The sequence below is a fragment of the Gavia stellata genome, chromosome Z (genome assembly GCF_030936135.1).
Source record: "Gavia stellata isolate bGavSte3 chromosome Z, bGavSte3.hap2, whole genome shotgun sequence".
Classification (NCBI taxonomy): domain Eukaryota; kingdom Metazoa; phylum Chordata; class Aves; order Gaviiformes; family Gaviidae; genus Gavia; species Gavia stellata.
In genome coordinates this window covers 87,812,443-87,830,772 of record NC_082637.1, presented here as the reverse complement: position 1 = coordinate 87,830,772, position 18,330 = coordinate 87,812,443, and the positions used below count along the sequence as shown (strand labels likewise).

Genomic DNA, 18,330 nt, shown 5'->3' with positions numbered 1-18,330 from the left:
TCCCTCACATTTGTATCACAGAACTTGAAGAGTTGCATTAACGAGCACATTGTTAATTGCAGTTTTGCATTCAGCTTAGATGATAGAGGGTAAATGCTGTTAGAACCACTGGAATTTATAAATTCAACTACAAAATCATGGTCAAATCTTGTCCATTAGTAGAACCTCAGGATTGTGTTCTAGTGAAATTAGCTATTGCAAACAACTGATGGACAATACACGGAGATTTCTGTGTCAGCCTCTGTCGGACGGCATCAATGTGGCAGGATACAAGAGGAATATTAATGAGATCACTGTCAAGGTCCAGTGTAGTTTTGTCTTGCATAAATTAAGAAATTCTCTCTTCCCTTATTTAAATATAGTACAACAGGGGGAAGGGGAGAAAAAGAGGCAGTCGAGATAAAAATTTCAGGTTTTTCAAATTTGAACATAATGCACATGCACGTGGCGGATTCTCATGACCACAATGCTTAACCCCACAGTGCCTTAATTCTTTAACTTTCCTTCCAAAATAATGTCAAGAAAGGCACGGCATTATTTGGCATTGTTGGCATTTGCCCCTGAATGTATCACCATGAACAAACAAGCTTCCACCTTTTTCAAGTAATGTATTTGCTTACAGTATTTATGAAGTGAACACCTCATAAAGGTTTAGCATTGGCCTAAAAGGTATCATGCAAGGAAAATTTAAGTTTTTGTTTCCCCCCACTAGATGGCCCTTCTCTGAAACGGAATCTCACTCCATTTACTGGCTCTATTCGGTTCATGTTTCTATCTTTTATCTGGAGTGTTATCTTTACAGTATTAAAATGTGTAGTGAAGGAGCGATCAGGAAGGAACAGATTTAAACAGCGTTGGGCAATTCTGTGGAATGTAGTAGGGAGAAAGAGAAAACAAAAAGCAGTGGCAAAAAATTCTCCATTTAGTAAGGATTTACAGAAGAATTGCCATTAAAGTGTTATTTCTCCACTTTGTAGAAAGCTTGCAATATCATCTTTTTCCCTAGGCTTATTATTGTCACTCTAGACTTCTTTTTTTCTGATTTTTTTATATTTATGTTCTAGCACTGCAGCAGTTCATTACACACGAGAAAGTTTAATTTGTTATATAGGTGGTAGTGCCAAAAAGTCACAGACGGTTCAAAATGATTTTTATCAACTCTCAGTGTATGTTTGAGGAAGAACAGATTGTTGTAATATTCATCCTCACAGGCATGGTGTCTTCATAAACAGTGAATCTTCAGTATTTTCGTCCACGTGTTTATATGGTTTCTATTGTGCCTACTTTCTGCTGTTTTAAATATGGAATGCTTAGGCATTAACATTTTATTGCTTCTTTCTTTAATAATTGTGACCACAAATGCCATTTCTCTCTGTAAAACCCTACTCTTTTAATAATTATGTGGTTTTCCCCATATTTTAAAATCGTCACTCTGATTTCCATTTGGGCATGAGCAATTATTTTCAGACCTATTCTCCATGCACAAGTAAAGACCCATGTTAGCAGGTAGACTTTAGAGATGACATATCAAGCATTTGTAAACAACTGATAGTGTCTTAAAAGTGTTGTCACTGAAGGTGTGGTGCCAGGTAGTATGGGCAAAAGTGAAGCCCACGGTTTAAAAGCTGAGTTCTGGTTATCTACGTAACCCTGGGATTCGATGTCCGATGTGAAATTGTGCCAGCGCTGTAAGGAAGCCTGCTCCCACGGTTCCTTTTCCGGATGGTATGAGTACCAGCCAGGCCTTCTCTTTTCTTGATGCTAAGGGGAGAACATATGCTGGTACCTGTCTCCTGGCATGCCGTCAGTCCCAACTTAAAATAACTGAAAGTCTGAAGAGTTAGGAGCTGGCTTACTGGAAGGGTGGAAACTTCTAAATCGTTAAGGTCCCACTGAAGGTTTTAATGTCTCCAAGAGTCTTCCTGTACTTTTTCAATTTAAGAAGTGGCAAGACCAGATGGTTATGGTACTCCACAAGTGGCAGCTTTCAGGAGGGAAGAGCAGTTAAAACAACCTGACCCTCTCAGTTCATTACAGACTTAATGGAGGAGGCCAGTTTCAGGTCGCCCCATGCACCTTTCCAGGTCCGGTAGACCTCATGATTGCACTTCCCCAGTCAGCTTTAAGGTAACGCTGGTTGTCTGACCTCTTTCCATTTCCCTCAGAAAATGATAAAATAATAACTTACCCATGTATCCATCACCAGATCTGAAGCCTTTTGATAGGAGTACAGAAGACCTGGAGGAGATCAAATGCCTCCAGAGCGGCAATAGCGTTGGCTTACTATGTTCTTCTTAGTGACCTTCCCAGAAAGCAGAGGTTAGAGTCTGGGAGGTAATTGCAGAGACCATTAATCTCCAGTGACAAGTTTTTGAGCAGCAGCCAGACCATAGGATGGTATCCAACAGTCGGTGTCTGCCTGCCCTCCCTGGGAGGTACTAATGAATCCTGCCGGTAAAGGGCTAATGCATTTCCGACTGACGCTTCTGGGTCTACTTCGTTAGCCTCAAAGGGAGGTCTACCAAGGCGTTACAGCCCTGCGCATGGCTGAGACTCGTGCTGGGGGATGACACGGGGCCTGTGGATGGGCTCTGCTTTGGAGACCATTTATGAGTTGAAATAATCATCTGCAGTGTTTCCTCGTGGAAGTAGTATTCTTCTATTCAAGTAACAGAGATTTAAGGCTTTGTTACTAAAGGTCAAGGGATGATTAGAGGGGTTCCTCACTGATAGCAGTGGGGCTCTGCCTTTGTGGCCACAGGTAGTCCAGCGTGACAGAAGCAAAGAAGTGTCTTCTGGTGGCCAAGTGACATGACCGTAGCACTTACAGCATACCAGGTGAACACTCTTGCTCTCAGTGGTGGCTTCATATCCTCTCTCTGTACCTATCACAACTTATTCTGGCTTTAGCTCAGTCGCTTTGGTTTGTACAGAGGTGCTGTATCATATCAGCTTGGGCAACGAGGGGTGTTTTTGGAAGATCCATCTGGAGCCTCTGTTTTTCTCAGCATCTCCTAAAAATTTCAGAATTTAGTTCTCTTCTTGAAACTCTCCTGCGATTCTTCTTTTTATGATCTGTGCCTTTCTGTCCAACTTAGCAGTTACTAATAGGACAGTTATCCACCATAAAATACTCAGAGCTTTATTCTCTGTACTAAAAATGCCTCCTTTCACTTAAAGCTCATTTTTGCTGGCTTAATTCTATTAACTTTATCAAAGTTTATTTTTGAGTCTGGCTTATTTAGTTCTCCTGCTTTCCCTGGTTTTTGAAATGTTCATTTTGTAAATGCAGTTTAACCTAGAGAAGAGAGAGGTTTGAGGTTAGAGATATATTCCTTTCCTAAATGACCCTATTTTGTCATGGAATTGGAAGCATAGTCGACTGAATAAAGAGACTCGGGCAACATGGGTTGTATTCAAGGTTTCATGTGAATTAACTCCACACAGTCTATAGCCAGTCATTTACATTGTTTTGCATTGGTTTCACCAAATGTAAAATATGGTTATGGCTGAAAATCAGTATACAAGAGTTAAGTATTATTATTGGACAAGCAGCATATCGATCTGTAATCTACAATTTCCTGTGAAGGAGGAGGAGGACGTGGTCTCAGTCCTTACTTCGGGTTCGTTCCCTTTTGTAATTTCAGGCCTGACTACCGACATCAATTTGACTTTGCTTTTGCAGTTTATGCTCAAAGCCATCCCCTAGCAAACATCTTGCTTTTCAGATACTTTAAGCCTACTGCAAACAAACAAATAATGGAAATTAAATAGTAATAAAGCTGTTGCTAGCTTTGTATAATAAATTTTATCTACTATTTAAATGGCAATTATTTCCAGAAACTTGGCAACTGTAGCCATACAAATGATTAAATTGATTCCAGTCACAGCCCATCTTTCTTTGGAAAGGAAATACCAGTAGTGTTTGAAAAATGGATTATTAAGAACCTTGGTTTGCTCAAGGTGGCTCATATGTTGTATTTGCTAACACAGCATCTTGCTGGAAGAAAATAAGTGCAGCTTTTCCCTAGCCCAGATTATTTTCTCCACAAATCTCTGGAGCAGGAAATAAAAAACAGCTAATAGTTGTGGGGCATGTGGAATTAGTTTAAGCAAAGCCGAACCCTGATCCTTCTGACCGCCTCCTCTTTCCTGTGCTGTTTTGTCTGTTCCTGCCTTGGAGTATGTCAACAAATTTTCTTTAAGCTCAGAAGGTGCGGGGGGTGGAAATGGTGATTCTTTCTCTGTCTCTTTCTCTTTTGGGTTTTTTTTTGGGGGGGGGTTAGGGGAATGATTTAAAACAGATGTGTTTTCAAGAAAAGGTACAAGTTTGTCTTGTAAAATATTTGTAAAGAAAAACAGCCTCAGGACCTCTCAATGTAATCCCAGCTGAGTTCTGGAGATGTCACAAAGGGTGCTGGTTTTCTTACAGTGACATAATTCTTTTCTCATGCAACTTTTAATTATAAATCAAGATAACTTTACAGAGAAGGCAGAATCTGTTAAACAAAACTGTGTATACAAAGTGTATACATATTTGAGAAGCAGAAAAATACCTCTGTTTTCTGCATGGTTTATTGTTTGCTTCTGCTGGATGAGAAAAGAGATTATTTTCGTGTTTCTCCAGTATTGGAAGTATGTGTTTTACATGAAGGAATAGAGCAGGTATCTTTCCTGTTGACAAACGAAACATGCTGGTGCTGGATATATGCTGTACCTCCTCTGAAGCTGTATACCTGAGGACAATAATGTTTTCATTGCCAAGGTTTCAAGAATGTAATAAATATTAAGGCAGTAACTTCACAAACGACTCGGTGTGGCTGTGCAGCACTGGGTGTAGTTGATATGGGTGGTTGTGGTTGTGGTCATCCTCGAAAAAAAAAAAATTTCTTGGTGACACAAATGAGTATTAATCTTGACTGAGAACACAAGCTATTTCATGTTGCCTGAGAAACTGGCTGTTTTGCTGTCTCTGAAGTGTTTGGTTTTTTGAATTACACTCAATCACTGGAAGTAGGTTGGACATCTCTGTCTGTCTGTCTCTCTCTCTCATGATTGTTTATTTTTAGACAATCATCTGTGTTCTGTGGCTTAAATACTTTCAACATCTTCACAAGATATCTTGACAACGTAGTTGCAGAGCCAGTGTCGCTGAGGTAACTTCAGATGGTTAAATGTTAAGTGATGTTTTCCTCATCCAATCTGGTTTATTAAGACAGCAAAAATGACAAGAAAATAAATGAATCAATATACTGTCTGCTAATTAAGCATCAGGAGAAGAAAAATGAAATGCAACATATGCTAACGTCTTAGGTGCTGGACTTTGGAGTCAATTACAGAGACTGTTGTGTCGTTTGTGATGGAAAAATCTTGAACAACTTTTTTTATCAAATATTTTGCTAATCTTGAAATACTTTTCTTTCCACTTCTTTCTTTGAGAAAACACTAATTGAATTCAAACAAGATAGGGTAATACAGCATCAATCCATTGGCAATATTGAACATCATTCATAGACTTTTGAGTTATGTGTAGTCTGGGGAAAAATGAAGATAAATTGTATTTTTTTCTGTGGTGATCCTTCATTTTAATCCCATCTAACACAGCATTTTTTTGAGAGTGCTGTTGGGTCTGTCTGAATTTGATGCTGTGGCCTGTCTGGGTTTAGAGATAGATAGAAAACTTTTTTGAGGAAAAAAGAACAAGTCATCACAGCAGGAGGAGGCCCAGTTGAGGAATGGTCCATGGGGTGCATTGATGTACCCAAGCAGCACCTTGTTGGGTTCTTCTAGGAGGCAAAGTCTGCTTGAGTTGGCAGAAAGAAGGACAACATTCGTTGACGGCAAATCTATCAAAGACCCCAGAAAACGTCTTAGTGAGGGTGGTTCCTACTTTTGAGGGACAAATGGTCACTGTTTTTGGAAAAAACCTCACATTTTTAGGGGCACAAAGAATCTTGATAAATTTAACAAAAAAGAAATTATTGTTAGACTTTTACATTACCATAAATTGATGGCTTTGTGGATAAAAGTCCAAGAGTGTATAGAAACCTGAGTAAGTAAGGAGGTAACTAAATTACTTCCTACAATGACACCTCCCCCTGCCTCTTTTGTTTTGTCCATGGTTGGCATTTTATATGCTTTTGGAGCCATGGTCTGCACTAATCATATTGTAAAGGCAGTCGGAGTTACATCTCCCATGTATTTCACGTGTAGCGGCACTTGAATATTAGTAAGGAAAAATGAGAAAGCGTGCTCAGGCCAAGCAGAAGAGTAGACTAGATGATGATGGGAGGCACAGGTACATCTGACAACGTAAACATGTATTTAGTGGCTCATCTGCCGCAAAGGTTTGCCTGGGGCGGATGCCACTGGCTGTGCTGTGGGTGTATGGAGTGTCCTAATGCTGCAGTGCTAATGGATGGTGGAGTAAAAGAAGCACGGAGGATGTGTTGAAGGACTAGCAGAGTTGCCATGTCTGTAATAGATACATAAAACTATGTATAAAATAGTGGCATGTGATACAAAATGCTAAATGAGTGTATCTTTCCCAAGCTAAATGAGATGCCTCTGATGGTCCCAGTTAAGCAGAAGAGCAGCACATCTTCATATCATGTCCAGATGACTTTGTTTAGTATTTTCTGTTTCATCCTTGTGGTCTGGCCCAACGTGGACTGAAGGAGCAGGGAAGGCAAAAATCCCATGTGGATCCTCGTGAGCCAGAGGGGATCGTGTCTGTAGGAGCCGAGGTGTTTCTGGTTTCTCGGTCAGTGCCTCCCACAAGGAATGTTTATCTTCCTGGTGCCTACATCAGCGCAAGAACCAGCATTTCCACAAACGGCCCTTATTCCACCTTTTGACTCTTAATCACTTCAGAGAGTGCACAACGTATGAGGTTGGCACCTTCAACATGTTTATAAACCGGTGGCCTGGCTTGTTGAAATATATATTTAGAAACTAATGCAATGACAAACAAAATGGAGTGGTGCTCAGCATATGTACTAAAACATACTTACTGTCAATATGCACTGCTTAAAGGACAAGAAAACAGTTTCCGATTGCCAGGTTTTACCAATTACTTTTGGATGAGTCTATAACACGTGCACTTACGAAACTTAACTGATGGTCACATGGTCCTTCTCCAACAGTCATAAATTCTTTTATTCAACCACTCCTATTTTTCTTTAGGACAGTGAAAAAAAAGGATTTATGAATAGACTTTATGCCATCCAGGAGGTGTGTGTCAGCGTCCAGAATATCCTTGATGAAGTGGCTTCCTTCGGAGAGCGGATCAAGAAGTAAGTGCTGACAGAGGTGCTGGTTGCTCTCCGATACTGTTTATGCTGGGGTACAAAGTGTTAGACTTTTTTTTTTTTTTTTTTCTTGGAGGGGGACACTCCAGTTTTGGATGATCCATTGTTGAAACTCATCTATAGTCACTTTGCTTCTTGGAGGCCTGCTGTTAATGAAAATTCTGTCACATTAATTTTGGAATTTAGAAATATATTAATTGGGAAAAAAAATCAGAAATAAGGCTTTGAAGTTAAACAGAAAGAGAATCTTGTTGTGAGGCCTAACAGTAGCTATTTAAAAGTAGTAATAAAAAATGCGGCTTTGATAAAGGAAATAAGCAGAGCTGAATAGGGGTTTCAGATTTTAAGGATATACGTATGTTCAGTTGCTGGAAGAGTTATATTTATGTGAGTTAGCAAAACTTTCCTCCTAGAGCACATGTAATTTGTAACACCTAATACATGATATATAAGAATTGCCAACAAATTCAGGCCTTAAGCAAGAGAGGTTCTGAGATTTATTGCAGGAAGTTTGGTGTATTTTCGGCATGGTCGGTGAACAGCGGTGTAAGGTTTATTTTTTAAGATCAGACAGATTCCAGAAAGACGTTTTCCAGCCGTCAGCTGCGAAGCAGGGACGGGATTGACTTGGCTTTCTGCCCCCCAAAAGCTGAGATCATCTCATCCTCACTGGACAAGAAGGTGGGAGCAGTGCCTTCGCAACTGCCTTTCCGCTACGGGCGGAGGGGACGGGCAGAGGGATGACCCAGGAGCCACGCAGGGTTAGAAAACCTTCAAAGAGGCTTTGCTGTAAAACAGCGCATCTTACAGGAGAGTTGAAGTGGTGTGTTGCCTTGTTCTGGGTGTGATAGGGCACCTGTCTCACCCACTGCTGGTGCCATCTGCAGCGCGTTGGTGTTCCACACCTTTGAGACCGTAGCCTGTGCAAGGGGTACAGCCCCAAAATAAGCACTGACTTTTGGAAGTGAATTTTAGGTAACTGATGCATTGGGTGGAGGTCAACAGGAGGATCATCTGTCGTGCTGTTTTGCCTTTTTTTTTTTTTTTTTAAATCTATCAGCAATGGCAAGCGTATCAGAACCAGGAGGAAGAGGAGATTGCCATTTATGCGTTTAAGAGCAAAGTCCCTAATAGGAAAGCCTGGGAAACATTCCCATGGAGACGCTTCCAGGCAGGCTATGTTCACAGCAGCAGAGGCAGGCGCAAGCACATTGTATTGCACAAGTTTTCCAGACAAGCAAAATGAGCCTCTCTCTGAAAGAAGTCTTCTATCAGAAGTCTGTGGAAGTTGCCTTGATGATGAAGTTTTTCTAATTGTGCATTTTGGAAGTAGGGTTTGCTCTATTATACACCAGATGAGAGCAACAGAATTTTCTAAACCGAGTGAGACCGAATCTTCCTATAAATCTTCGTAATTTGTTCCTAAAACTATAACGGGAAACCTGTACTGAATGCTGTGCTAACAGAGCACATAAGGAGGTTTGCTAAGTGAGGAGCCAGTGTTCCCACACATGGCGTGTCTGTGATCCATTGCACAAAGCCGAGTCACAGGAACATGAGCAGACCCTCAACCTTCTGTTCATCCCAAATGCATGCAGAAGAGGGGAAAAGAGCAGGTGTCCCCTGAGGAGAAAAGGAGTGATCCTGCACCAAGTGACACTAACATAATGTTCACTCTGGAGACATGTCAAAATTGCCAGGGAGAAAAGAAGACAAATAAACACAGGAAGCCAGAGCTCATTATGAAAAATATGGCTAGCAATTCAGATAATTGCAATTATTCAGCCAGAGAAGCCAAAATAATGTAATCACACTGATTGGGCATGTAGCTTGTGGTAATACTTTAAAGAGCATCGTCAGATTATTAGGAGCCAAAGCCACATTTTCCTTCTGGATAAATGTCACGCGGCACCTTTGACATGGTGGTGCCTTCATGGAACACCCCTGTTGAGCCAAGCTCCCTCTAACCAGCGTTCCCGTGGGACATGTATATAAATTGGCCATCTGGCCTTTCTGTCTTCCCTGCACGCAGAGGTTGGAGAGCTACAGCACGGCTGTTTCAAGACTCGTTAGCTTTCACCTCCTCTCTGCCCATGCCTCAACCTCTGCAAAATGAGGTGATCAGCAGTTTTTTTATCACAGTGTAGAGTTTAGGACCCTTATTAAGGATGTTTTGATCCGGGACTTTTTTGGAAAGCTGAAAGTCTGGTGGGATCCCAGAAGTTCTTTTCCTTTATCAATAAAGAAATAATCTGTATTTGATTTTATTTTATCTGGAATGATAAAGTTTTTCTTTGCTTTTCCTGCCAGGGACTTTATCTTATGCCACTCCCTCCTTTTTTTTTTCACCTTCTGTCCTTTTTCCCCCCTTTTTTTTTGCCACCCAAAGTATTTTTATTTCCTTCTTCCATCCAGTGCTGTCACACCATCCCTGTCTTCAGGACTGTTTGGTCCCATTCCTTTTCTCCTTCTTAGGTGCATGGGTGAGCTTCCAGCTTTGCATACCCACACACCTGCTTGTTCCTGAATGTACCCCCCCCAACAGAAGGATTCCTGGCTGGGGAGTGCAAATGCACATCGAGTCGGGGGGAAGGTTCCTACTCAGCCTTTAACTGCTTCCTCTGTCCTTGTGCTAGAGCAGGGAGGAGAGAGAACAGAAAGCCTTAGCAGTACTCTTCTAATTCTCACACCCTGCCTCTGTACCGGTGTTGAAGAAGGGAATCTGGGTGCCTGTGCGAGTACGACTGGGGCAAAAGGAACTGTGTGTGTTTTGCCTGATGCTGAAACTGAGGGTGGGCACTGACATTTCCGAAAGCCGGGAGAGGTGCCTGCCTTTCAGCAGGCGAGAGGGTGAAGCCAGGACCTCCTTTCGTTTCCACTGGGAGTGGGTCCAAGCCCAGCTCGCCCTGATGTCCGTCATCCGTGCATTCACTTGTAGTTTCAGTTTGCTCTTACTGATGGAAACTGGCACTTCTCCCCCTCTCCTGCCCGTTGCCTCTTTTCTTATTGGCTCTGTTGGGCGACCACAGTTCTGACTTTTGTTAATCCTTCTTTTAGTACATTCAACTGGACTGTCCCATTCCTGAGCTGGCTGGCGATTGTTGCCCTCTCCGTCTTCACCATCATTCTGTATTTCATTCCACTGAGATACATTGTCCTTGTCTGGGGTAAGTAAAGCCTGTTTTTAACTGTCTGTGCCACTTTTACGTAGAAAAAACCTGGTTTTTAAGGGATGACTTACATTGTCAGTACTCTTCTGTATTTATGGTCATGAAGCTGCGCCATGATGGAAACAGACAGGTTAGTTAAAAATCACAACTGCGTAAAGATTTAGGCCCACCTGCAAAATGCATTTTTCTTGGCTGGCATTCTAGACTTCATCATACTATAAACATGTAGCCATGAGGTTCCTTCATATATCAAAGTGTAGCTTTGTCTAGATATTACTCTGATTTATTTTCACCACTTATACACAAACAGAGGCATTTCAATCTATATAGTGCATTTAGGACAATATGCCTTTTTTACTGTAGTACTTTATCTTGTGAAAGCGTATGTAAACATAGCAACAAGAAACCTGTTTAGAGGGTCACCTTTAGTCCGACAGAAAGGTATATGTGGTATTTGGCTGGTTGATAATGAACAGAAATGGGGCAGGTGACAGGATGGGGGGGTGGACTTGTGATTGATCCAAGCCCTCGCTACTTGTCCTTATATTTTTTCTTTATACTGATTTTAAACAGCTACCGTTACCACATCTGTTGTAAATAATGCTCTGTGTTTTCATTTGTACACTTTTTATACGTCTTACACCACCAGCAGCTGTACCCTTGTTCAGTAGTGCAGACCTGTGAAGAGCACTGTCCCAATTAAATCTGTGGCTAGATTTTCTTTCTGAAGAAAAGAATAACAATCATGCCTTTGTAAAAACTTCTGGACTCAAGTGACGAAATAAAATCACTGAACTGACTCCAAAGAATATATTTGTTATCTATCAGTCAGTATTAGTAATATTCTTACAGAGTCTTCACAGGGAAGTGTAGCAGAATATACAAAGTGGAGAAGAACCAATAAGGAGGATTAGAAGAAAAAAATTTTATGGAACTAAACAAAGCAAGCGTGCGGGCTTACTGTCCTTTCCTGTCTCATAATTTCATTTATTCCCCACACACCCTACATCACTTGGGTGAAACCCAAAGTCCTACTTTGTTCCCAAAATTTCATTCTTCCGAGCACACACATGACAGTAGGCCTCTTGTCACTGAAGTTGGAAGTACTTGGTCTGTGTCCTTTTTCTGTCATTTTCGGACAGATCTGGCATCTTGTACACTCGCTTTCATACATCCCCGTGGTTTCATGCAAGAACCTGAGATTATAATACCCTCCAAGACCCACAAACCTATAGAGTCAGCACTGTTGTTTGAAAAGCTCCTGACACGTACCCCTGCGACACCCAGGGAGGGGTCACACTCCACCAGAAATGTCTCTGTTTCAGATGAGGCACAGCCTTGACTCCCAGACTGGAGTCCATGCCTCCCAAACCATGGATGGATAGCATAAGCACCAATTATTGTAAGTGCACCTTGTTCTCTTTCCCTCCATCCCTTCCCTCCCTGCCCCCAAGTTATCTAGTCTGTCTGGTACGACTTCAGGCACCTTTCTTCACTAGAGGTTTCAGCTCCACATTATTCTCCCGTATTTCAGTTTAGGTCGCTTCTTATTCAGCAAGTGTATGGGGATCCCTTCTTTACAGAATATTTCTCTTCGTTGTACTGGGAGACCGGACTGGTGCTGCTGACCCACAGCTTCAGCAGTCCAGACCTCCTCGGGGTGAAATGCATTCATGCAGGGCCACGTCGTGCTGCGTGTCGCTGTGAGCAGCTGTCCCTTCAAAAAATGTGGTATTCCAAACACACGCCTGTTTTCCCTATTATTGGTGTCTTCAGCCTCCCCGGTCTATATACATGTCTTCATCCCATGCGTCCATCCTGCACTTGAAAGCAAAAGACTTCTTTGTCTGACTTTTGACTGTAGGAAGGTTTGAGCTGATCTGTAGCAGCATCTGCCCGTTTTGTTCTTTGGCAAAACAGGGTTTTATTTAATGAAAATCGACCCATGTTATGGCTTGTTTTTTGTATAGCTGTGTAGGAACCATCTCTGCACTCCAGTCCCGTTTGCAAGAGTCCGGAGTCCTGCTAGCTGCTACAGCTGTTCAGGTGGAAAAGTGTATGAAGAAAATAATGTTAATCTGAAAATTTTCAAGCTTTTTGAAAAGGCCTAATCCCCTTCTTGTGTTTTGCTCCTCCTGTAGTGTCCTGTCTCACCTGTTCAGCTCTTCTCTTTTCTTGAGCCTTGACCACGACTTACTCATGCATTTCCTTTCATGGGGTGACTGGTTCTTTTCTTTGTGGGAAGTGATCGGGTGAGACCGTATCAACTCCTGAATTCACCCCTGGGTGGTCCAGTGGCCACTTGCAATAAACGGTGGGGTAGACCTTGAATTTCTCAGTCACTTGCTGATGCAAAGTATCTTCTTAAACAAAGGTGTTTGACTAGAGAGATGTTCTTTCTCAACACTCACTGTTCGATCACCAGATAAAGGGGTGGCAGCATCTCCTGTCTACACCGCAGAGCTGAGAATTCACGCAGTGGGAGGCCCTGAGTGTTGCTGAGACTGCAGCTTGTACACTCCGTCCCGAAGCTCTAAATCCTTGCTAAAGCTTTCTGAAAGGCCTGGGCAGCAAAGACTTTCTGGAAGATAAACTGTATTATCTTATCTGTGATGCAGCCTTGATAAATCACAGAGAATGGCACATTTTTAATGCTGTCCCGGCTTCCTCCTGCTCACGTGAGCGTCTGTGCGGTTTGTAGCATTCCTGCCCCTGTTTTAGAGGCATGTTCGCAGAGCCCACACACGAGGTTCCCGTGTGAAAAGGGTATGAATCTCACCCGGTATGTAACGATAAGAAAACGAGTCCAATTTAAAAGCCTGCTTTCTGCTTAGTTTGGGAAGGATTTTCTTGGTGCTTCTGAACACTGTCAATAGGCATTGTAAGACTGCGACGTCTAAGGCAGACGTCGCATCCCTTCTCTGCACTGCCATCAGGTCATCTGTATCTGTCATTCCTGGACAGATATTTGTGTAAACTCATCCTAAAGCCTTCGAGTGATGCAGACTTCACTGCTTCCCGTATGCTTCACCATCCTTAGCATTGGGAAGATTTTTCTTGGGTCTAACCTGAATCTTCTGTCCTGCGATTAAGCCCATTACTGCTCATCCTCTCTGCCACAGAAATGGAGTACACTTTATTCCTCTCCTTTTTGCAACCTCCACATAATAACCACAGTTTCTGTCAATTTTAAAAAAAGAAGTACTGGAGAAATTTGAAAATGTCCCTGGAACTTTTGCATTTTCAAGCCAAGGGAACTGCAGGAGCAGATTACGATGCCTTATAGACCCTGAGTTTACAGTTCATTCACTCATTAATTCAGTGCTAATGTCAGATTTTGAAATGGATCCTAAAATCTTTCTTAGAACTTTGCCAAAAATATATATGTTTTGTTGGTTTATGTTCTGAATTATGCTAGTAACATTTGAACTTTAACTTTTGCAGGCATCAATAAATTTACAAAGAAGCTTCGAAGTCCATATGCAATTGATAACAACGAGCTACTTGACTTTCTGTCCAGAGTCCCTTCAGATGTGCAAGTGGTGTGTGCATTTTTTAAACTGTCCTTACGGTAGTCAATTTTATATGTGGCATCATGTCTTTCTGGGGTTTTTAAACAAATTTTAAAGCAGTTATTTTGATCCAACATTATATCCTTTGTCACAAAGAAATTGCAACTCCATCTGGGGGTAGTCGGCGAACCTTTAGGAGGCTGCTGGACGGTTTGCAGTGAGGAATTAGCTACTGCCTCGGTCGTGCCTTTGAGGATCCATAGGGGCAATCAGCAAAAAGACAAGTATTTGGAGATGGTAGTGGGTGCTAGTTTGTATTAAGCAGCATCCAGCGCCATGTGAATCTGACTGGCATAAGGCACTGTGTAGGAAATGCTGGAGCTGAGGCTGTCAGGACATGCAGAGAGGGAATAGGAAGGTTGAACGATGAAAGGAGCTGCACCGACATGGAGTCCGCGGCGCGCGGCTTTGCCCAGTGTCTTGTGACGGCGCTTAGAGCACTTGAGCCTTTCCTTTCCCAGGTTGGAAGTTTTTGCTGTGGCCACAGTTCAACGGTGCTTCTAAACTCCTTTAAAAATAAGCTGGTTATGAATTACAAGCTTTTGTAACACAGTACACAATCTCTTGAGAAGGTGCAGGCATTAAGATAATGTCAGGTGCATAAATCACCTGCAGTATCACAAAGATTATATACTTTCCGTATTTCTAGGTAACGGTTTCAGTTCACAGCTGGTATAAATTGGAGGTACAGGTGCACGTACCCACTCTGAATCTGATCCCCTCTGTGGCAGACCTTTGAAAATAAGCAAGTTTTTAAGAACCATTGCAAAGAATATTCATCCAATTCATTAAAGAGCATACTGTTCATGGTCTGTTAGAGCTCATGGAGAAAACAAAAAAGTAGCCTTCTTAAAGTTTACGTCAGCACATAGTTTTACTTCCTGGCAGGATTCTCCTGGTGCTGTTTTTCCTTCTTACTCTAGATCTGTCATTCTGTTGTTGAATCACAGCTGCAGATCCCATGTAGTTTGCAGGGGGATAGTTTTCTTTTTCCTGCTTTTTTTGCCCTGGGAAAAAAAATGGAAATCTTTCTTTTTCTAGCAAGCGCCTCCTGACCATTTTCTTTCTGAACGTTGTGTTTAAACAGGTGCAGTACCATGAACTGAAACAAGATCCCAGTCACAGCCCGAGCAAGAGGAAGAAAAACAATCCTGGCTAGCCAACTTCACGTGTTGAGGAGACTAGCATCTGCTGGGGGAAGATAAAAGAAAAAGCCTACAGCCTAAGCAGAATTTCCTTTCCCTAAGCTTTTTATTTATTTTGCCTTTTTATCTAATGAGGACGTTTTGTAAATATTGTAAAAAGGCATTTCTCATTGACTGTATACTTCGCACTGTAAAGACACATTTGACGAAGGTTTCAAGTAGGGTTTTTGCCATTCGAAAGCCTTGTTAGAAACAGCGTAAGACATTAAAGGAATCAATGTAAAATGGTAAATATGCACGGCTGCTTGATGGTCAAAGATACCTGAAAAAACACTCAAATCATGCCGACTAAATCTACAAAAGGTGTAAATTTAAATCTGACTCGAAAATTCAGTCAGATTTTATTTGTGAGCATTAATATTTTTATCCAGGAAGTCACCATTACGATTTTCTATGTTTTATACATTTCAAGAGAAATACAATGTAGTGGAGCCTACTGCACTTCAGTTTTAGCAGGTTTTTTTTGAACTCCAGACCCTGATGTTAACTCCTGGTGCCACGTTTTCCTGTGCAGTAGGGCTACTTACAAGATAATGAGAAACACCAAGTGCAAACCTCTTTCTGGAGCTCCCAAAAGAAGTTCCTGCCGTTTTTATCATTCCATTATAAGACCTAAGAATCTCTGTCTCTCTCAAAATACTGCCAGGTTTGTAACTGATTGATAGCCTATCTGATTTTTCTATATGTACCAGTAATCTTCATTTGTACTACATTATAGTTTAGTGAACAAAGTTCATAGTTCTGCTGTAATGGAAATACTATCAAACTAACTCCATATTGCTTTGGGTGTCACGCTATGAACACCTTTTGTGTGCATAATTATTTCAATATGGAAATCTTGCAGAAAATGTTTTTGCTTTCAAATCACAAGATCATATTAATACGCTTTATGATACAACACATTACCTGTTACCAATGTGAAATATAGTGTAGAGGAAAAAAATGCAGTTGTGGTAAAACTGATATACTGGCTTTATTTCCTTAGCTAATAATGATGTACTCAGTTTTTCTGATACGATTGTGCCCTACTGCATGGAAACTGCATTATTTTATAAATTACATGGAACATAGATGAGAAACGTTTACATTTCAAATGTCTTAGTGGCCACTGCATAACGAGTACTTGGGGATATATTCTGATAGCTGCATGTAGACTTCCATGCTCAGCTCCCCGCGTAGTGAGCAGAGACTTCATTCCTAAGGGACTACCTGTGCACAGCTCTTAGCCGTAGCTCCCGGTGACATTAAAGGGGATTTTTGCCCAGGGGAGAGTGGCAGGACCGCGTCCTCGAGAGGAGCTGTTCCTGTGGTCCTCTCTGGGTTACCTCTCATTGGTTGCAATTGCTGATAAAGTTACATTGCACTACTCTAAATACTTTTTGAAAAGACTATTTAGAAATACTTTGCAAGCAAATGTGTATATATATTTGTCTAAAGAATTATATGTTAGCTGCATTGCTCATGAAAGATCGTCCTGGATTTGTTTATTTTACAGATACGTTGATAGCCAGTTTCTGATGTGACGGTTATTCTGATCTTTCTGTTTGTATGTTTGAAAGAATGCCAATCATCAAATGACTGTTCTGCAGAAAGTCTTGGACCGAAATACGCTCTTGTAACATCATGACTTTAAAAGAATTTATTTGCGAAGCTTGTGTAAGCACCTTTTCACTGTATGCTGCCTGAAGAGCAACATACTATTGATGAAGTCAGAATCACTGATAAGCCTGTTTTGTTTAAAAAAAGCCAAACTTTCAACTTGACAATGTGCAAATGTTTGTTGCCGGTTGTCAGTTTTGCAGAGTTCTTTGATACACTGCAAGCCTTGTACCTTCTTAATGTCGCCCATCGGTCTGCGTGCGATTTCCTGTTGTGTTTTTTTTCTGTACTCAATTTCAAATGTCTACTTTGTTCGTAATGTCCGAGTTGTTAGTTAGTTAGTTATACACATTTACTGCATTAAACACAGTTTTAAGCATCTCTCTACCAGGTATTAGGAAGCCTCTTTCTTTGAAGTCCTATGCTCTCATTTTCCCATGAGTGGTGTGAAGGGCAAGCGAATGAAAACATCATATTTCTGTGTGCAGGTTTTCAGTATTTTAAGCCCCAAAACATGTAAGTGGAGGGGGCAGGGGGAGAAAAACATCTGTTTGTTGAAAATTGGTAAGCCACTTTTAATGCCTCAGTCATTCAGAGTTGATCTCACTGAAAATATAATGCACAGAGGCAAGACTAAGGATGCACATTGGTTCTCCTGCCAAAAAAGGACATTTTAAAATCACATCTTAAAATAACTTGTCTGTGAACCCATTTTCAGTATTTGCAGTTCGTCTACTCTGCTTTGTGTGGGAGGCCTCTGTAGATAATCAGTCCAGCCTCATGCCATAAATATTTCAACACACCTTCCATTTCCAGATTGGTTCTGAAGTCAATGTCTAACCTGTTAGATTTGCTGGGTGTTATTCCTAAGAAAATTGTCCATTCATAGTCAATCACAAAAGAATAGTGCAACTCATGAACATGACATTCTTTCTGGTCTCAGAAAATAAAATTTAACAGCTTTATTTGGGTCCAGTGAAAATGAGTCACTTACTTGGGGTCCACACTTAAAGCAGGTGTCAGAGCACTCGGGATCTATCGGGGCTAATTGTCTGAGAGCTTCTAGTTACATTTCTGCTGATGACTCACAGTACAGAGCTTACTTTTACACTATTTTCACAGTTATTTGAAGTAAGGAACAACTAAGTGTTTTTCATAATAGCAGTGAGCTTTATCTTGAAGGGCTACTGTACTGTAACTTAGCGTTTTAAATCCAAGTGGAATAAAAACCAAGTTTTTTCTATTGCCATTCAAACAACAGTGAAATAATCAGAAAGTAATGAAGCAGGCTGCATACGGTATATCTGCTAACGTGGGCCCTAAGAGCACAGGCTTTTTTACCAACAAGAGGAAGAGCTGCTGGACCTGCCAGCAGATGTTCTACATGATGCTCAAGTATTTCATTCTGGGATAGCCCAAGAGCAGAAGGCGAAGGAGAGAAAGGAAAAATTGTTTCTCTCATCAGCGCTAGATC

At 41.3% G+C, this 18,330-nt stretch overlaps 1 protein-coding gene across 1 annotated transcript in view; it reads left to right on the top strand.

The window, feature by feature from the left end:
- Positions 1-15,211, top strand: part of MCTP1 (multiple C2 and transmembrane domain containing 1) — a 281,602-nt gene extending 266,391 nt beyond the window's left edge. Inside the window, exons 18-21 of the mRNA XM_059833339.1 lie at positions 7,186-7,295; positions 10,368-10,477; positions 13,925-14,022; positions 15,140-15,211. Coding sequence (XP_059689322.1) covers positions 7,186-7,295; positions 10,368-10,477; positions 13,925-14,022; positions 15,140-15,211 — 390 coding nt within the window. The remainder of the gene's footprint in view (positions 1-7,185; positions 7,296-10,367; positions 10,478-13,924; positions 14,023-15,139) is intronic.
- Positions 15,212-18,330: the final 3,119 nt, after the last annotated feature.